The sequence below is a fragment of the Lethenteron reissneri genome, chromosome 48 (genome assembly GCF_015708825.2).
Source record: "Lethenteron reissneri isolate LAM-NWPU_2019-01 chromosome 48, ASM1570882v1, whole genome shotgun sequence".
Taxonomy (NCBI): Eukaryota; Metazoa; Chordata; class Hyperoartia; order Petromyzontiformes; family Petromyzontidae; genus Lethenteron; species Lethenteron reissneri.
In genome coordinates, this window is record NC_083826.1 from 5,881,594 (window position 1) to 5,904,182 (window position 22,589).

At 48.2% G+C, this 22,589-nt stretch overlaps 1 protein-coding gene across 2 annotated transcripts in view; it reads right to left on the reverse strand.

The window, feature by feature from the left end:
- PRDM12 (PR/SET domain 12) overlaps window positions 1–22,589 on the reverse strand; it is a 144,166-nt gene that overhangs the window by 106,435 nt on the left and 15,142 nt on the right. Inside the window, exons 4-5 of one of the 2 annotated variants that reach the window (XR_009756609.1) lie at window positions 20,830–20,944; window positions 17,132–18,365 (exon numbers count right to left, since the gene is read on the reverse strand). Coding sequence is in view for 1 of the 2 variants with exons in the window: in XM_061571667.1 (XP_061427651.1) it covers window positions 17,647–18,365; window positions 20,830–20,944 (834 nt within the window). In the remaining variant the exon portion in view is untranslated. Of the gene's footprint in view, window positions 1–16,230; window positions 18,366–20,829; window positions 20,945–22,589 lie in introns of those variants that run through there. The other variant, XM_061571667.1, reaches the window with a different exon arrangement.

Here is a 22,589-nt window from a genome sequence, read left to right on the forward strand (position 1 = left end):
TGATGAGAGAGAGACACACAAACTCCAAATATACAGCAGGTGTCAGAGTTAGGGATCGAACCGACGACCTCCTGCATACCAGGCGAGGTAGTTAACATCTCATAGCCACTGTGATGCCCTAACCCCCCCCCCCCACCCCCCTCCACCAGGCCACCAAGCAGCTTCTCTAATCTCGGCGCCCCAGAATGTGATGAATTTGGGTCGTCGCCCATCCCTTCCCGTGGACATCTGGGCTCCACTTCTCGGTGAAGGCCAGTTAGCCGAGACAGCCAGGCACAGTTTGAGCACAGCAGAAGAGATAATCACACGGACCTACCAGCCCTCTCTGTGATCATTAACGTTCATTGGCGATGAGCGTGCAAGTGAAGTGTAACACTGGTCAACAAAAAAAATTCTGGCTTGGACTTTTGCAGCTGTTTTAAACAAACTGCAATGAACGGTATGGTGAATATGCTTTCAATCCAGCAGTGGATTGTGCGTACTAATGTTGAACTTCTTTCGCACCGTACGTAGCCAACCGCAGTGGAAGAACAACGAAACTAAACACGCACGAAAACTGTTTTAAAAAAATTAGTTTTCACTGGAGATTACACTGGTCAACAAAACAAAACAAAAATTCTGGCCTGGACTTTTGCAGCTGTTTTAGACTAATTTCAGGGTGCCGATTCCAAATCTGATCTCAGATTTGCTCTATCACATCTCATTTTATGCTATCGGCATACCCCATTTTTATTGATTTTATCCGAAATTAACTCTGCCATTTATGATTGCAAGTTGTTGTGAGTCAATGACTGCTTTAGTGTTTTTAGGATAGTGTGTTTATAATATTATTTTATGTAGATATCCACATCTATTTAATATTTTTCTGCTGCAGTTTTTATTGAAAATGCAATATTTGATATCTCAAAAACCTGATGAGATAGACAAAAACTGATGCCAGATTTGGAATCAGCACCCCAAAATCACCTTAAACCCGTTGGAATACCTTATGCCAGAAAAAGTGTGTTGACCAGTGTAATTAGAGACTCCATTCTGGATGGAGTCTGTTGAGGAATTGCCCCCGAGTTTTCACGGTTATTTTAACGTGGCCCCCTATGTCTAAACCTATAAACTGCGCCTAGCTCGAACCGTTACGCTGACCCTATATCCCTTTAACCTGAACGTAGTCCTAACTCCAAACATAACCCTTCATCGTCCATGAGAGTGGCACGCCGTAGCCTCTCAAGCGCTCATTCGAACTGGAAAATCACTTTGGCTGTGCGACGTTGAACTTTTAAAAATCGCTGACCCCTCACGCATTAGGCCCTGGCACAACGCCGATCCACCCCGAACCGCCGGGCGGTGTTTGCGAGCGACAGATCGACGCGTGAGTGCGTGCGTGAGTGCGCGAGCGCGCGTGCGTGCGTTACAAATCGACAAAGCGAAGTGGTCGCCAAAGAATCATCCCGAACTCTCGCTTTATCATTTCACATCGTCGTCCTCTTCCTCGTCGTCGCCGCCGCCGCCCGCCTTTGCCGTACCACTTGCTGTTGCCACTTTGCCAAAAAAACCTCCACCCACCGTCTAAATGTAGACACGCGGCAACTGCGCCTGAAAATAGAAATCCACGGCAGCCCCCGGGCCAGACCGAGCATCTGTCGTGGGGCTACAGGGGAATGTACGCGTTGCTGGGCGGGAGGTGGGGGGGGTTATGTCTTGATTGGCACCACACAATTGAGCGGGTCCAACTGGGTGGCTCTAGGAGGGGGGTCCATAATTGGCACGCCGAAGGCACTGAGTAGGCACCACTACGATCATTTACACCATTGGAACCTCATTTGCCAGTAAAAAATATGATAATTGTTTTTTTTATTCTTCTATCTGGCAACAAAACTGACACCTTTTTTTTACAAGGAGTCAGTGCGCCTTTTGGCGTCATCTGGTCCAACCCATGTGAGACTAGGCTCTAAGGAAAGCTGTCTCGGGTGTGGACCAATCAACTTCAAGGACAGTGCATATTATCAGAGTTATGTTTTTTATTTGCATTATGGCTGCAGGTATTGTGGTCTACGCAAACATGACTTCCTGTAAAAAAAAAGTGTCAGTTTTGTTGCCAGATAGAAGGGTAAAAAAACCAATTACCACTACGATCTACATTTCTTTTTAACAAATTGCGTTTTGCTGGGCACAGGCCTCGCTAAAAAGCCAAGCAGCCAGTAACAAACAGGACTCTTCAAGACTATAATAGATAAATACAATAGATTACTTGAATGAGCAAAAGGTTCTAAGAGTTTAGGAAACGAGACGATGGTGGGAGGAGGGATTTCCAAAGTGGGAAGATGCAGAAAGAAAAGCGGTGTGAACTGCGGTGTGGTGAGTGGGTGGGTCAATGGGCGAGTGTGAATGGGTGAGTGGGTCGGCAAGTGTGAATGGGTGCGAGAGTGACTGGGCGAGTGAGTGGGTGAGCGAATGGGTCGGTGAGTGGGTGAGCGAGTGGGTCGGTGAATGTGAATGGGTGAGGGGGTCAGTGAGTGTGAATGGGTGAGAAAGTGACTGAGCGAGTGGGTCGGTAAGTGGTTGAGTGAGGGGGCGAGTGGGTCAGTGAGTGGTTGAGTGAGTGGGCGAGTGGTCCGGTGAGTGTGAATGGGTGAGTGAGTTGTTGTGACTGGTTGACCACACTGTGGATGAGATGGAACGGCCACTCTGGCAGACCTAGCCTCCACCATGGGTGGGTGATAGTCGCCCACGAAACTCGACCCAGGCTCAAGCACGCTTAGCTTCTGAAATATGACAATAGCCCTGAATGTACGTTGAACTTCTTTCGCGCCGTACGTAGCCAACTGTGCCAATCGGAGGTCGATTACACTGGTCAACAAAAAATACACTTTTTTTCTGGCCTGGACTTTAGCAGCTGTTTTAGACTAATTTCAGGGTACTGATTCCAAATCTAATGTCAGATTTGCTCTATCACCTCTCATTTTATGCTATCGGCATACCCCTCACTTATGATTGCAAGTTGTTGCGAGTCAGTGACTGCTTTAGTGTTAAAATATGGTGCTGTATTTTTAGGATAGTGTGTTTATAATATCATTTATGTAGATATCGACATTTAGTTAATATTTTTCTTCTGCAGTTTTTATTGAAAATGCAATATTTGATATCTCAAAAACCTGATGTGATAGACAAAAACTGATGCCAGATTTGGAATCAGCACCCCAAAATGACATTAAAACCGTTGGAATACCTTATGCCAGAAAAAGTGTGTTGACCAGTGTTTTCAGTGTTCTTTAATAATTTTCAGAGGGGTAGATGGAGGGGCACTTTCGTTGGTGTGTGAGGGCCGCTACACATTTGAAACCATTGGGGGTTTGACAGCAGCACGGTGATGATGATGATGACCATGGGGTTTTCACTGTTCGTGTGTTGTCGGTGAGGGGGGGGGCGCATGTCAATGGCCGCCAGTAGCCCTACGCGTCTTGCAATGAAGAACGCCGTCTTACATCAACAACAACAACAGCAGCTGCCATTCGCCACTAAGTAGCGGCGAGGTCAACATGGCGCTTGTGCCAGGCTACGTGCACTCTTATATTACCACCGCCACCACCAGCACCGTGACCTTGTGTATTGTCATTGCGAAGTGAGAACTCAGGGAGTGTTTTCAAAGTGGTCGATCAGAGCTGATATTTTGTAACTCCAAGTGTGTCCACCAGAGGTCAGAGTCGTACAAGCGTAGAAATAAGTATAACCCGTAAAAACAAAGTTTTTTACTATAAATCCTTTATATGCGTGGCGGCTAGAGTCCTCTCGTCCTCTGGCTTGAGATTGCTGCCACCTATGGGTCAGATGATCGCCTGCCACCATTAAGCAATTGGTAATTAAATAGAATTTATTTTTTCCTAAAAAGTGTAAAATGTTGGAAAAAAAAATTCGCGAAAATAAATTGTCACGCACAACGAGTCTGTGTGCAAAATGTCAGCTCGATTAGATCACGGGAAGTGGGTTAAAAAACGACCGAAAGATTTGCACGGTCGTAAGCGCGCAAGCAAGCAAGTGAACTTAATATAAAGGATTTAAAAAGACAGAATCTTCTCGACAGACCTGTTCTTCACCTGAGGACGGCTGCTTGCGAAACGTCGTGAGAATTATTTTATTATGTTTTATTTTTATTATTTTATTTTTTCCATTCTACGTGACTTTACCGAAAGAACCAAGCAGATGAATCCCTGCAGTCACGAAAACTTCAAATCGAAATTTCGCTGATTTCGTCAAGGAGCATAAACCACCATCACGCAAACTCCGCTGCATCGCGCAGCGCTTTCTATACGCGCTTCTGCGACCGTCTGGAACGTTCTTCCTTCCGATATTAGGAAGCCACTGGAGCTACACATTTAAAAAAATCTAAATTGATAACTAATTTCTTTAGAATTGCTTTTTTGGGTTTAGTTTGTTGTGCTTCCCCTGCACCTCCGATTAGCACGGAAATTACTTCAACATACATACATACTGCCCATAGACTAACACTGCCCATAGACTAACACTGCCCATAGACTAACACTGCCCATAGACTAACACTGCCCATAGACTCAGCACTGCCCATAGACTAACACTGCCCATAGACTAACACTGCCCATAGACTAACACTACCCATAGACTAACACTGCCCATAGACTCAGCACTGCCCATAGACTAACACTGTCCATAGACTAACACTGCCCATAGACTAACACTGCCCATAGACTCAACACTGCCCATATTCTAACACTGCCCATAGACTAACACTGCCCATAGACTAACACTGCCCATAGACTAACACTGCCCATAGACTAACACTGCCCATAGACTCAACACTGCCCATAGACTCAACACTGCACCATAGACTAACACTGCCCATAGACTAACACTGCCCATAGACTCAACACTGCCCATAGACTGAACACTGCACCATAGACTAACACTGCCCATAGACTCAACGCTGCCCATAGACTCAACGCTGCCCATAGACTAACACTGCCCATAGACTCAGCACTGCCCATATACTAACACTGCCCATAGACTAACACTGCCCAAAAACTCAACACTGCCCATAGACTCAGCACTGCCCATAGACTCAGTACTGCCCATAGACACAACACTGCCCATAGACTCAACACTGCCCATAGACTCAACACTGCCCATAGACTCAACACTGCCCATTGACTCAACACTACCCATAGACTAACACTGCCCATAGACTCGGCACTGCAACATAGACTCAACACTGCCCATAGACTTAACACTGCCACTCATAGACTCAACACTGCCCATAGACTAACACTGCCCATAGACTCAACACTGCCCATAGACTCAACACTGCACCATAGACTAACACTGCCCATAGACTAACACTGCCCATAGACTCAACACTGCCCATAGACTGAACACTGCACCATAGACTAACACTGCCCATAGACTCAACGCTGCCCATAGACTCAATGCTGCCCATAGACTAACACTGCCCATAGACTCAGCACTGCCCATATACTAACACTGCCCATAGACTAACACTGCCCAAAAACTCAACACTGCCCATAGACTCAACACGGCCCATAGACTCAACACTGCCCATAGACTCGGCACTGCACCATAGACTCAACACTGCACATAGACTCAACACTTCCCATAGACTCAACACTTCCCATAGACTCAACACGGCCCATAGACTCAACACTGCCCATAGACTCGGCACTGCACCATAGACTCAACACTGCCCATTGACTCAACACTGCCCATAGACTCGGCACTGCACCATAGACTCAACACTGCCCATAGACTCAACACTGCCCATAGACTCAACACGGCCCATAGACTCAACACTGCCCATAGACTCGGCACTGCACCATAGACTCAACACTGCACCATAGACTCAACACTGCACATAGACTCAACACTTCCCATAGACTCAACACGGCCCATAGACTCAGCACTGCCCATAGACTCAACACTGCCCATAGACTCGGCACTGCACCATAGACTCCACACTGCCCATAGACTCAACACTGCACCTCCAATTAGCACGGTTGGCTAAGTACGGTGCCAAATACACCTTAAGCAACACTTTCATCGATGCATTAATGCAAAGTCACACTGAAATGTTCACGAGTTAAAATTTTACAAACGTATATTGCCACCTTGTGGCCACAAACTATGCATAACATATATACTGTACAGTAAATGACACCCACACACTCGTCATTAACAATGTGTGGCATTAAAATTAGCACATGTAATCATCGGGAGACGTTCCAGGCTCATGGCCTTTTCTTCATGGCATATATAAATACATATCAATTCGGGTCATTGCCCGGAACGTCGTATATTTGAGTTGAACTGTACTTGTGCACCACTGCCAACAGCGGGTAACAGCAGCAGCAGTAACAGCATCACTAAACAGAGTCACGTGAACAAGAGATCGATATAGAGACTGTGCGAGGACGTTGTAATTGCCCACGAAACGTTGCACATGGACTCTACTTACGAACATTCGACTCACGAACTTTCAGAGATACGAACAAACCTGTCCGTGTGTCCAGTTGCCTCTTTGGATCGAGAGTCGTAAGTTCAATCGCCGCGCAATAGATGGCGGTGGTGGCATCTACAGAACATGAAGAACCAGTGGCATCTACAGAACATGAAGAACCAGTGGCATCTGCATCTACAGAACATGAAGAACCAGTGGCATCTGCATCTACAGAACATGAAGAACCAGTGGCATCTACAGAACATGAAGAACCAGTGGCATCTGCATCTACAGAACGTGAAGAACCAGTGGCATCTGCATCTACAGAACATGAAGAACCAGTGGCATCTACAGAACATGAAGAACCAGTGGCATCTGCATGTACAGCACGTGAAGAAGCAGTGGCATCTGCATGTACAGAACGTGAAGAAGCAGTGGCATCTACATCTACAGAACATGAAGAACCAGTGGCATCTACATCTACAGAACATGAAGAACCAGTGGCACCTACATCTACAGAACATGAAGAACCAGTGGCATCTACATCTACAGAACATGAAGAACAGTGGCATCTACAGAACATGAAGAACCAGTGGCATCTGCATGTACAGAACGTGAAGAACCAGTGGCATCTACATCTACAGAACATGAAGAACCAGTGGCATCTACAGAACATGAAGAACCAGTGGCATCTGCATGTACAGAACGTGAAGAAGCAGTGGCATCTGCATCTACAGAACATGAAGAACCAGTGGCATCTACATCTACAGAACATGAAGAACCAGTGGCATCTACATCTACAGAACATGAAGAACCAGTGGCATCTACAGAACATAAAGAACCAGTGGCATCTACATCTACAGAACGTGAAGAAGCAGTGGCATCTACATCTACAGAACATGAAGAACCAGTGGCACCTACATCTACAGAACATGAAGAACCAGTGGCACCTACATCTACAGAACGTGAAGAACCAGTGGCATCTACATCTACAGAACGTGAAGAACCAGTGGCATCTACATCTACAGAACATGAAGAACCAGTGGCACCTACATCTACAGAACGTGAAGAACCAGTGGCATCTACATCTACAAAACGTGAAGAACCAGTGGCATCTACATCTACAGAACATGAAGAACCAGCAGCATCTACATCTACAGGAGATTATACAACTTTTAAAGCCATTCCCACGTGTTTAGTGTGCATGCCGTACAACATGTTTGGAATCGATAGAGTAATGTGAACAAATCGACTTCCGAACGAACCTCTGGAACCTAACTCGTTCGTAAGTAGAGGAGTCCCTGTACTCGAATTGTAAATGTTGTGAGTTGTACTCTCTTAACACACAACCGGTGTGCTGAACTAGTAACGAATTGGCACTTTTGTTTACGTGACAACCCTTACTAATTCGGCTGTGTCCGGCGGTAGCGGATTTAAATACATCTTTACGCGATCTAACCCCAAAAAACCCCTCTATTATGGATAATATTGATCGCGAAAACCTACTGCGTTTTAAACTCAGGTTATTGGAGTTCAATAAAAACCAACAAAAAGATTCAAGATCCGCAATGCCACCTGTTGAATGCGAGCCGGTGGGTCCTCAATAAATAACGTCACGAAGCAGTGCTCGTATGATAAATAATTATTATGATTATAGGTGTGTACTCTTCTCTGGCAATAAAAACAGGAGGATGCTGAGATGTTCAGACACAAAATAGAAACCTTTTACAAGCAATCAAAGTCTGCAATTCACCACACTCAGTACTTGCGGTGAGAGCATGCAAACAAAACTTGCTCTCAGAGTATAGACTTTGAAACCGATTAGTCTACACCACAGTCCGCATTCGGTTCTGGAGCCGCAGGATGTAGACCCTTACCTCCAATAAACTCTACATCCATGGTAAACTGGACATCCATGGTAAACTCGACTTCCATGGTAAACTGGACTTCCATGGTAAACTGGACTTCCATGGTAAACTGGACTTCCATGGTAAACTGGACTTCCATGGTAAACTGGACATCCATGGTAAACTCGACTTCCATGGTAAACTGGACTTCCATGGTAAACTGGACTTCCATGGTAAACTGGACTTCCATGGTAAACTGGACATCCATGGTAAACTGGACTTCCATGGTAAACTGGACTTCCATGGTAAACTGGACTTCCATGGTAAACTGGACTTCCATGGTAAACTGGACTTCCATGGTAAACTGGACTTCCATGGTAAACTGGACTTCCATGGTAAACTGGACTTCCATGGTAAACTGGACTTCCATGGTAAACTGGACTTCCATGGTAAACTGGACATCCATGGTAAACTCGACTTCCATGGTAAACTGGACTTCCATGGTAAACTGGACTTCCATGGTAAACTGGACTTCCATGGTAAACTGGACTTCCATGGTAAACTGGACTTCAATGGTAAACTGGACATCCATGGTAAACTGGACATCCATGGTAAACTCGACTTCCATGGTAAACTGGACTTCCATGGTAAACTGGACTTCCATGGTAAACTGGACATCCATGGTAAACTGGACATCCATGGTAAACTCGACTTCCATGGTAAACTGGACTTCCATGGTAAACTGGACTTCCATGGTAAACTGGACTTCCATGGTAAACTGGACTTCCATGGTAACTCGGACTTCCATGGTAAACTGGACATTCCATGGTAAACTGGACATTCCATGGTAAACTGGACTTCCATGGTAAACTGGACTTCCATGGTAAACTGGACTTCCATGGTAAACTGGACTTCCATGGTAAACTGGACTTCCATGGTAACTGGACTTCCATGGTAAACTGGACTTCCATGGTAAACTGGACTTCCATGGTAAACTGGACTTCCATGGTAAACTGGACTTCCATGGTAAACTGGACTTCCATGGTAAACTGGACTTCCATGGTAAACTGGACTTCCATGGTAAACTGGACTTCCATGGTAAACTGGACTTCCATGGTAAACTGGACTATCCATGGTAAACTGGACATCCATGGTAAACTCGACTTCCATGGTAAACTGGACTTCCATGGTAAACTGGACTTCCATGGTAAACTGGACTTCCATGGTAAACTGGACATCCATGGTAAACTGGACTTCCATGGTAAACTCGACTTCCATGGTAAACTGGACTTCCATGGTAAACTGGACTTCCATGGTAAACTGGACTTCCATGGTAAACTGGACTTCCATGGTAAACTGGACTTCAATGGTAAATTGGACTTCCATGGTTTTCCCCTCCAATTTTAGAATCAAAGTGCGTTTGGAGTATTTGGCTGCTATACATTTCCAAGTGATAAGCCAACTTCATTCAGTTATTATTTGCGGCCATGAGGCTCCTGAAAAAAAGAGCTACGCAACTCAGTGGGCCCTGGCCTGGTAAAATCAAAAATGAAATACATTGTTGAGTTTAGCTTTAGCTTGGAGATGACTTTGGCCCGTGTGTTGCAAGAATATTACAGGCGGATATAGTTACATCGAGAGAGCCTATTAATGAGAGAGAGCGAGAGAGAGATGGCAAAGGCTTGGGGAGGCCTTCATCCAACAGTGTACAGATAATGACCGATGATGATGATAATGATGCATTGAGTTCGCACACACACACACAATTCCCAACTCACATCTTATCTCCGGCGCCGTTTCACTTGTGCAGAGGAGCGAGCGACGAGCCCGGAATCCAACCGCGTGGCCCGAACCCGTCCGGCTTGTCAGGTCGAACGAGCAGGGCCAGGTGTGGTCCCGGAGTGAATTAATATGTGAAATGATCCACAAAATTGTCTTCCCAACGATTACAATGGCCAGGGCATGATTTATTCTAGTATGTATCGCCGATTGTAACAATCCCAGCCGCGCGTTGGACAGAGCAATTTAAAAGACGCGACGCTTGTAATGTGCGTCGGAGACCGAGAAATTTGCGTTATTTGGAGTAAGAGGTTGTTATGCACCTACACACCCACCCACCCAACCACACAGACCAAAGTTGTGCCCAACAGCGAAACTATTCCGGCAGCTCGAGCCGGGCAACGATAGCTCGGATTAGTAGATTATCGAGTAGCACGATTCATCGATTCCTACCGGCTGGAGGTGTCAGTCGATGAACGTTTTATTTGGAATCGCATCTTAATTTTAGATGTCCGTGTTTCCGAAACCGCACGTTATCACTACCGTCACCATCATCATCAGCAGCCATGATCAATCCACTGCTGGAGATGAAGGCTGCCACCTCTCACAGCCATGCGATTCCACACTCCACCTAGCCACACCAATATTAAGTACTGCAACCCCGCGATATTTCACGGGAACCGATTCCGCGTTGACTCTCCAACGAGGTCCACGAGGTCGCCGATTTTTCTCAGCACTCCGAGGGTTCAAAGCTCCTCTCTGTTCCTGCACGGCTGGTCGGGCTTTTTGCCAGTGCAGCTGTGGAACGCACGACCTTTGCAGAGGGGGCCGACACTGACTTACTCACACATCATACACTGACTCACTCATCATACGCTGACTCACTCATCACACGCTGACTCACTCACACATCATAAACTGACTCACACTACCGCTGACTCACACATGATAAACTGACTCATTCACACATCATACGCTGACTCACACTACCACTGACTCACACTACCACTGACTCACTCACACATCATACACTAACTCACACATCATACACTGACTCACTCACACATCATACACTGACTCACTCACACATCATACACTCACTCACACATCATACACTGACTCACTCATCATACGCTCACTCACTCACACATCATACACTGACTCACTCACTCATCACACGCTGACTCACTCACACATCAGACGCTCACTCACACTACCACTGACTCACTCACACATCATACACTCACTCACTCATCATACGCTCACTCACTCATCATACGCTCACTCACACTACCACTGACTCACTCACACATAATACACTCACTCACACATCAGACGCTCACTCACACTACCACTGACTCACTCACACATCATACACTCACTCACACATCATACGCTCACTCACACTACCACTGACTCACTCACACATAATACACTCACTCACACTACCACTGACTCACTCACACATCATACACTCACTCACACTACCACTGACTCACTCACACATCATACACTGACTCACTCATCATACGCTGACTCACACATCATACACTCATTCAAACATCATACACTCACTCACACATCATACACTGATTCACTCACACATCATACACTGACTCATTACACATCATACACTGACTCACTCATCACACGCTGACTCACTCACACATCATACACTGACTCACTCACATCATACACTGACTCACTCACACATCATACACTGACTCACTCACACATCATACACTGACTCACTCACATCATACACTGACTCACTCACACATCATACACTGATTCACTCACACATCATACACTAACTCACTCACACATCATACACTCACTCACACATCACACGCTGATTCACTCACTCATCATACGCTGACTCACATCATACACTCACTCACTCACACTACCACTGACTCACTCACACATCATACACTGATTCACTCACACATCATACACTGACTCACTCACACACCATACACTCACTCACACATCATACACTGACTCACTCACACATCATACACTCACTCACACATCATACACTGACTCACTCATCATACACTCACTCACACATCATACACTCACTCACACATTACACGCTGACTCACTCACACATCATACACTGACTCACACATAATACACTGACTCACTCACACATCATACACTGACTCACACATCATAAACTCACTCACACTACCACTGACTCACTCACACATCATACACTGACTCATCATACACTGACTCACTCATCACACGCTGACTCACTCACACATCATACACTCACTCACACATCACACACTGATTCACTCACTCATCATACACTGGGAGTGTCATGCTGCTAGCTATGACTGCAAGTTTGGTCGTTCGTGTTATGTATATCGTTTATTGTTAAACTTGAATCACACTCCCTATGATTACTGTTGTTACATTGTTTATAGCTTTATTTTGGTGATTCTAAAACACATGGTTAATCTAAATTGTCTTTTGTTTTGTTTTGTTAACTTGCACCACATTGGGATTTTTGCACACAGCGTTTTAATAATTTTTTTTTGGAATATTTGCTGGTTTATTCCAGGATGTTTCTGTTACGTGTCGTCACTTTAAGAAGATGTTCTGTGTTCATCTTTGTTTGTTGCTGTTGCACCCGACTTAAGAGCCGCATGGCTCACAGGGCTACACCAAATACATGGAACTTGAAAAACTTGAAATCGGACGAGATCCAGAGTCGCCAGATATGTTGAAGTCTGTCTTGAAAACTCGCCTCTTCAAGCTGCTTGCCTCTCTGGCTGACAAGCCCGTTATTATTAGTATTGCTACTACTGCAGTATTATTGGTCATCGTCCATCCAGCATCCTTTGATGATAATTGAAAAAAATCAATGATATGCATATTCTTAGGGTTTTTCGGTAAAGTCACGTAGGTAAAAAATTAAAATTAATAAAAGTAAAAAATAAAGACGGAAGCTTGTGTTGCCTCCGAAACGTCGTGATTTTTATTTTATTTTTTATTTTACTTTTATTAATTTTAATTTTTTACCTACGTGACTTTACCAAAAAACCTGAGAATATGAATCCTTGCAGTCACGAAAGCTTCAAATCTAGAAATGAGATGCATGTTGAACTTCTTTCGCACCGTACGCAGCCAACCGCGATAATCGGCAGGACAAAGAACTAATGTAAACAAAGACCGCAAGTTTTATTACAATGTTTTTTATTGCAAAATACCGTGTTTATATAAATACATATACATATAAATGTACAGGGAATATTTATCTTATCTCCTCTCTCTCCGAAAGCTCCAACGCGTACCTATGGAGCCAGAGCGATGGAGACAGGGAGAGGTTGTTTACGTGTTGAGGTATACAGGTGATGGTAATAATTGTAACAGGAATAATCATCAGCATCATCATCATCATCGTTATTATTTACACCGTGTACTGTATATGTGCTAGCACGAGTATCCCACACAGACTACAGGCAAGGGTGACTCCAGCACTCCAGTTAGCCCCAAGACCCATCACCAGTCCCCGTCTCTGCAAGTTTAACCGATCCCTCTCGCTTTCAAATGCCAGTTAAGTAGTTTCATGATGCGCGCCGCACTTGCCTGATGATTGCTAAACACGTCTCGCCGTGGAGGCGGGGCTGGGCAGCACCAATTTTGAATTGCGATATTTTGAATTAGTTCTGCACATGTCTGGTGATTGTTAAACGCGTCCCATGTCCCACGAAGAACGCTGACTCAAAGGTTGAGAGGATATCGATTTGAATAGGCGTTACGTCACTAGGGACACACACGTACACACATGCACACACACACACACGCGTTCTCCATCAATTTGAATCAGCTCTCTGCCCGTGGGACGAGTTTAACAAGCATCGGGCGCGTGTCGCGCGTAACAACTCAATTTACATCTGAACGGAGACCTTTTTTAAAAATAAAAAAAGCCGTGTTAAGCGGATCATACTACGGCCGCAAAAAACTGGAGTTTAAGAAACCTTGGAGGAGGGGCGGGGCGGCGGAGGAGGCGCTACAGATCACGATTAATTAATTCGCAGCAACAATTAAAAATAAAATTATATCGGATCTCGACTCGCGTCTGATAAACCGCCGTGGCCACAACAGGGCAAGATTTCGGCCGTGCGAAACGAAGCCGCGGGGTCGATTGCAGAGCCCGCGGGGCCCACGTGTTCCACAAGCGATGCCCACGTGTTCCACAAGCGATGCCCACGTGTTCCACAAGCGATGCCCACGTGTTCCACAAGCGATGCCCACGTGTTCCACAAGCGATGCCCACGTGTTCCACAAGCGATGCCCACGTGTTCCACAAGCGATGCCCACGTGTTCCACAAGCGATGCCCACGTGTTCCACAAGCGATGCCCACGTGTTCCACAAGCGATGCCCACGTGTTCCACAAGCGATGCGCACGTGTTCCACAAGCGATGCCCACGTGTTCCACAAGCGATGCCCACGTGTTCCACAAGCGATGCCCACGTGTTCCACAACCGATGCCCACGTGTTCCACAACCGATGCCCGCGTTGACACGGCGAGCGCCACGACACCGGCTCCCAATCGAGCGCGTTTCTTCCCCGATGAACGTCGCCTCGAGCGCGTCTCGCCTCGCGCGGACAGCGACGTTATCGTCGAAGCAGGCAGAGCCGGCGAAACGAGTGCAGCAACGAACAGACACGGGGTGACGCACCTGAGAGGAAGACCGCAACGAAAGACGCGTGCCCCGGCTGGAGATGAAAAGTTGCACAAATCTGGTCGGATTATAAGACGCACTCCCCCTCCACCCCCCCAAACTTTTGCTTCACAACACACGGGGCGGAGGAAGTGTGGGGGGGAAAAAGTGGCGTCATCTCGAATCTGGAGAATCGGGTCGTGGTATCGTTCTATCGAGGCGTGTCGTCTCGCGGGTTGACGGATCACGGGAAGATCACAACCGCGTGCTGCGAAAGTCCGGACTCGCTGAGCTGTGGGAGTTGGCGCGAGCAGGTGGCAGTAGAGCAAGTGGGTCCCTAGGCCCATCCCGTGCACGCGACTGTTGTGGCAGGAACAACTCCGCAATTCCCCCCCTCGCCCGCCCGCCCTCCCTCCGTCCCCGAACCTGCCGTCGCAACTGAACACGCGGAAAATAAAAAAAAATCGACCGACGACGCCGCTCGCTCGCTCGACAATATTTTTTTTTAACAAAACGAGAAAAAAATGATTTTCCAACAGTTTTTCCAACGGACGGCAGAACGTGTCTTGAACGCGAGCCTTGGGACTCGGTGACATTCGGTGATGCGTAACGGATCATTAACAGCCATTCCAACACACACACAGACGTAGCGTTGCTATCGATGACATGTATCAACTCTCCAGGAGCGATCTCGGGATTCTGTAAGGATTCTGGGTTTTGTATTCGCACGCCAGAGCCATACGTACACCTCCACTACAACCTCCACCACCTCCACCACCTCCACCACAACTTCCACCACCTCCCCCACCACCTCCCCCACCACCTCCACCAACCTCCATCAGCTCCATCAACCTCCACCACCTCCACCACCTCCACCACCTCCACAACCTCCACAACCTCCACCACCTCCACAACCTCCACCACCTTCACCAACCTCCACCACCTCCACCACCTCCACAACCTCCACAACCTCCACCACCTTCACCAACCTCCACAACCTCCACCACCTCCACCACCTCCACCACAACTTCCACCACCTCCCCCACCACCTCCCCCACCACCTCCACCAACCTCCACCACCTCCACCAACCTCCACCACCTCCACCACCTCCACCACCTCCACAACCTCCACCACCTCCACCACCTCCACAACCTCCACAACCTCCACCACCTCCACAACCTCCACAACCTCCACCACATTCACCAACCTCCACAACCTCCACCAACCTCCACAACCTCCACAACCTCCACAACCTCCACCACCTCCACCAACCTCCACAACCTCCATCAACCTCCACCACCTCCACCACCTCCACCAACTCCATCAACCTCCACCACCTCCACCACCTCCACCAACCTCCACCACCTCCACCACCTCCACCACCTCCACAACCTCCACCAACCTCCACAACCTCCACCTCCTCCACCTCAACGATTCCAATGCCCTGCCGTAGTTGTCGCCTAGGGGACCCCCCCCCCCCCGATGGCAGCTGTCCCTGTGCGTCTCGAGGTGAACGGCAGCAACCCCGGCCTGCAGCTGGGGCATTAGCCCGTCTGTAAGGCTGGGATGGCACGAAGCCTCCACAGCTGCATTTCCCCCAGTATATGTACCATCAGCATCAGCAGTAGCATCATCATCAGCAGTAGCATCATCATCAGCCATGATCAATCAACTGCTGGATGAAAGCCTCCCCAAGCCAGGAAACAGTGGTCACCAGTCGAAATGCATGGATGGACTGCGTCTCGTCACGGTAATGTGGAATGTCCACCACTGGTTCAGTGTCCGCTCGGGACAACCTCCTATCTCAAAACCCAGCTCAGCGCTACCAAACGGTGGGCGGATCTGGACTCTACGACAGATTCATGCTGAATGGAACCCATCACGTGGATTGGATGGGTCTCTTGCTGCCGATGATTCCCGTGGAAGTGAAAACCAACCCAGAAGTTTAGCTGATTAGAATGAGGATCTGTATTTATACCGGATGTATACTGTGGAGCTCTACTTCACAGATGTCCAGTAGCTTTATCCATGTCCGGTGGGCTGATGGATTCATGAGCGCCTGACTCGGGCCAGATCAGGAGAGATGGTGGCTGGGAGATGTTAACTACCTCGCCTGGTATACAGGAGGTCATGGGTACAATCACGACCCTGACGCCTGCTGTATATTTGGAGTTTGCGTGTCTCTCTCTCTCATCATCATCACGGTGGCTAGGATATGTTAACTACCTCGCCTGGTATACAGGAGGTCGTGGGTTCCATCTCGACCCTGACGCCTGCTGCATATTTGGAGGTTGCGAGTCTCTCTCTCTCTCATCATCATCACGGTGGCTAGGAGATGTTAACTACCTCGCCTGGTATACAGGAGGTCGTGGGTTCCATCTCGACCCTAACGCCTGCTGTACATTTTGTGTTTGTGTGTCTCTCTCCCCATGGTCGCGTGGATTTTTCACCGGGTCCTCCGCTTTTGTCCCTCTACATTTAAAATCAACATCACGTGTTCAGAGTATTTGGCAGCTAAACATTTCCACGTGATAAGCCACTCCCTTGCGCTATCATTTGTGGCCAGGTCGCTTCTGAAAAAGAACTACGCAGCTCAATGGGCTCTTCCCCGGGTTAAATTACAAGCGATTAATAGATGAATAGACTGTTGGGTTCCTGGAGAGGTGTATAGAGTCAGGCAGAGACCCCAGATCGATTTGGACGAGAGTCATCACAATAGAGGTGGAGACGAGAGAGACTGGGAGGGAGAGACGTAGGATGGAGAAAGTCACGCCGGACAGCCGTGAAGGAGAGAGGAGTCACAGAGAGTCGGGCAGAATCGCGGAGAGTCACGGACAAACACCCCGGCAGCGCCAATCTCGTCACAGCGCTAAGGCCGGCATGTGGCCGTGAATCGACCCAGCGGCAATCGGGATGCAGCCCGCGGGAAGCGCGTGTGGCCGCTGATGCTGCTGCTGCTGCTGATGAAGATGCTGCTGATGATGCTGCTGCTGCTGCTGCTGATGATGCTGCTGCTGCTGCTGATGATGATGATGATTCTGATTATGGGATGCCGGCACAACGCCGCCGCCGACGCCGCCGCCGCCACCGCCGCCGACCAACGCCGCGGCCGCCGCGGCCGCCGCCGCTGCCGCCGCGGCGGCCGAGAGGGCCGCGGGCCTGTGCCTCGCGGACTTCTGGTGGGCGCGCAGGCCGGCGAGCTGCGAGTAGGCGCTCTGGCACACGTGGCACTTGTAGGGGCGCTCGCCCGTGTGCAGGCGCACGTGGTTGCGCAGCGTCGACGACTGGCTGAAGCGGCGGCTGCAGAAGCGGCAGGCGAAGGGCTTGTCCAGCGTGTGGATGCGCATGTGCGAGCGCAGGTTGCTGCGCGAGTTGAATCCGCGGTGGCAGATGACGCAGCGCAGTTTGCTGCCCCCGCCACCGCCGCCGCCACCGCCGCCGAGGTTGCTGCTGTTGCTGCTGCTGCTGCTGAGGCTGATGCTGCTGCTGCTGGCGCTGCTGCTGATGATGAAGCCGCCGCCACCACCGCCGCCACCACCTCCGACGCCGACACCTTGGCAGTCGAGAAGTTGGAGTTCGTCTGTTGGGGTCGGGGGGGGTGGATCGGGATAGATATGAAGTCACGGGTCGTGTGATGTGAAGTCACGGGTCATGTGATATTATTGGCAGACGGATACAAGAACATATGGAGAGATGGACGGACAGGCAGACAGTCGGACCAGCAGACAGACTGGCGGACGGACGGACGGATGGATGGATGGAGACACGGACAGGGAGATATAATCGACGGAGTGACATGCAAACAGATCGACGGAGGGGGAGATCGATGAGCAAGCAGACAGGGAGACAGACAGAGAGACTGATAGATGGACAGGCAGACGGATCGACAGACAGATGGACGGACGGAGATACAAATAGACGCGTTGACAGACGGTCATGAATATTCCATTTCTGTTTCTTTGGCCGTCGAGTCAGGAGTGGAAATTGAGCCACGCTCTTCGCCCACGGCACTCATCCATCACCGGTACCCACAGTGCCCAGCGGCAGCTGCCACGCAAAGTCACGTGTTGCACACCACTGCTCAGTTGTTGTTGTTGTTGTGGTACGTACGTGTGTGTACGTTGAACTTCTTTCGCACCGTACCGTAGCCAACCGTGCTAATCCGAGGTAACGGGGGAAGGACAACGAGACACGTCTCGACCCCCCCCCCCCTATCCTCCGCCGTCGAGAGGGGATTCTCTCACGTGGCGATATTGTTCGACTCTGCCGATGAGGCCCGGAAGATCGACTCCGGTCCAGGGATTGTGTTTAGCCTTCTTATGTTTCTTCTTCTTCAATTGCTTAAACAAATGCTACTGCTGGATACGATCAACTCGGGAGATTCCCAACTGCCCTCGGCTGTTTACTCGCCCGGCAACAAAGGTAACGCTGGCTGTCTGCCGCTCGCGAGAAATCAGATTAATTGCTTCAGCTTAGAGAGGAACACAAAACAACGTTTAATTATAGGCCGGGACGAACCCAAAACTTGAGTTAAATATCTCTGCCCCCACTACCACCGCCACCACCACTCACCCACCCACCCACCACCACCACCACTCTATAGGAAGATCCAGAGCGGGTTTGATGAGCCGGGGTAGATTTGGAAGGTGAAAGGGGGTTTCACTTCGGGTTTGGGCCACGCGAAAAGTTCCGCGGAAGATGCGAACCCAGAAGAGAGCAGACGACTCTCTTCTCGTGGCTCCACAGCTCGGCTACGACTTCCACGATGTCTCTCTCACACGAGAGTGCAGTTCTGTGAGCTAGAATTATTTTAAAGTTGCAGGTAGGAATGTTATATTTAAATAGGCCACCAACCCTTAGTATTCACCCTGCCACTGATCCTAACCTTACCCCTAACCATTACTAGCCAACCAAACACAACAACTACTAACCCTACCGCTAAACAACTCGTCACCAGCTCACTCGTACAACTAATCGATCTCTCTACTTGTGTGTCTGTCTGTGTCTCCGTGTCTGTGTTTTGTCTCTCTCTCAAATGTAGCATTCTTTGGAAGAACGTTAATCGACCAGGTAGGATGTTGACTGTTGTGTTAGCCGACTCTCTGGGTGGTATTGCATTACATTTCTAAGTTTGCTATGTTTTCTTGGTTCTTTCGGTAAAGTCACGTAGAAGGGAAATAACTAAATAATAAAAATAAAACATAATAAAATTCTCACGACGTTTCGGCCACAACACAAGCAGCCGTGAGAATTTTATTCTATGTTTTATTATTTTATTATTTCCCTTGTACGTAACTTTACCGAAAGAACCAAGAAGATGAATCCCTGCAGTCACGAAAGCTTTAAATCGAAATAAAATCCTAACCAGCTTGTCTCTGCGTTTCTGTGTCTCCGTGTCTGTGTCTCTGTGTGTCTGTGTCTCTGTCTCTGTGTGTCTGTCTCTGTGTCTGTGTCTCCGTGTCTGTGTCTCTGCGTCTGTGTGTCTGTATCTGTGTCTCCGTGTCTGTCTCTGCGCGTGTGTCTCTGTGTTAGTGCAGCGGTTAGCATGCTGCGCTATGAACCCAGCGACACGAGTTCGATTCCCGCTCACGGCCAACACCAGTGACGATTATCTGAACCGGTCCTAGGCCTCCCCTAGGTCGATTCAGCCTCAAATGAGTACCTGGTGAGGTGTGTAAACATTGCCACTGGGGAGACAAAGGCGGTCGGGCGTGATGCTGGCCACCCACCCCCTCGTGTACCGTTCCGGCCTTCATAGGTGCTCGCTAACAGCACTTGCCCCTACAGTCTGTTAAGGCTGGGGGATCTTTGTATCTTTGTCTCTGTGTGTCCGTCTCTGCGTCAATGTGTCTGTCTCTGTGTCTGTCTCTGTGTCTCTGTGTGTCTGTGTCTGTGTCTCTGTGTGTCTGTATCTGTGTCTCTGTGCGTCTGTGTCTGTGAGTCCATGTCTCCCCATGTCTCCGTAGCTGCGTCTCAATGCGTCTGCATGCGTGTCTGCGGTGTCCGCGTGTCTCTTATCCGCGATGTTCCCCCTTGCGTCTCACCATCTTTGTGCTTCTTGCGTTGTTCGTCTTCGATGCCGGGCACTCCGGGGATGCCCAGGAAGGTGTTGTGCGAGAAACTGTACCACACCAGCAGCTCCTGGTCAGGCGGGATGGGCTGCAAATTGAAGAGGAGGAGAAGGTACAGAGAGGGTTACGAATCTATTAGAGGTGGTGCCGTCACCGACTCCGGCTGCTACAGAAAGTCCTTACACTCGCACCGTTCCGTGAGCACACACGTAGTCTTTTTCAATTTTAGTTGTGTTGTCCTACCCCCCTCGCGCCTCCGATTCGCATGGTTGGCTACGTACGGCGCGAAAGAAGTTAAACGTCTCCGACTTACGAACAAAATGAGTTCATGTTGCCCGTTCGTAAGTCGAGCGGTTCGTAAGTCGGAACACAGTAATGTATTGTATTTAAATGCCCCCAACACACACACACGCAAGCGCTCACTCCCAGCGGGAAGGCTGACTCTTCACATCTCGTGGAGGATCGGCTCAGCCGAGCGAAAATAGTCTCGCGGTTCAATTTGCAAATGAGAGTTTCGCGTTTTAAGTCAATGGTATATTTATAAAATCAGCGCGGTGTTCGTAAGTCGAAGACCACCTGTACATACACACACCAGCTACATTGTCTCTCGCACTGGCTACCAGTCAAGTTTCGAGTGGACTATGACATGCTGCTGCTGCTGCTACTGCCGATCTACAAGGCTGTTGAGTGGCTTCGCCCCGACATATCGACAGGAACTGATGATCCTTGTCGACTCTGAGATGTTCGGATAGCCTTGTTCTCGAAGGATTCCGAGGTCAAGGCTCTGCATGGGGTTGTTTGCCACCGTGCACCTCCGAGACCATGGAACGCTTAGCTAATAATTCACTGGTCAACACACTTTTTCTGGCATAAGGTATTCCAACGGTTTAAATGTAATTTTGGGGTGCTGATTCCAAATCTGGCATCAGTTTTTGTCTATCACATTAGGTTTTTGAGATATCAAATATTGCATTTTCAATAAAAACTGCAGAAGAAAAATATTATATAAATGTGGATATCTACATAAAATGAAATTATCAACACACTATCCTAAAAATACAGCACCATATTTTAACACTAAAGCAGTCACTGACTCGCAACAACTTGCAATCATAAGTGACAGAGTTAATTTCGGGTAAAATCAATGAAAATGTGGAATGCCTATAGCATAAAAATGAGATGTGATGGAGCAAATCTGAGATCAGATTTGGAATCAGCACCCTGAAATTAGTCTAAAACAGCTGCAAAAGTCCAGGCCAGAATTTTTTGTTTTTGTTGACCAGGTATATTGTTTAGGTCCTGTCTTGAAATTCTGTGTATTTCCTGGCTTTCCATACACAGTGGTCCATTAGGATCTGCGGATGAAATGAGCCGCTTTACACATGTACATTGTATTATTATTGTTATTGTAAGATAGGAATGGTCTAATGGTCTGATCGGCTAGCTGTCCGTTCACGGAGGTTTTGACGTGAGGTTGAAGGTTTGCTTTGGTGAACTAAGTCACTCCTGTAAACGAATACTCATCCTGGTCGCTGTGAATTTCTCAGCTGGTTAAGTAAAGTAAAAATTGTAGCTTGAACTTACCTAATCACTCACTCGCCAACTCACTCATTCACTCACTCACCCATCCACTATTAATTCACCCACCCAGATACCCACTCATTCACCCACCCACTCACTCACGCACATAGCCACGAATTCACCAACTCATTCATTCACTCACTCATCCACTA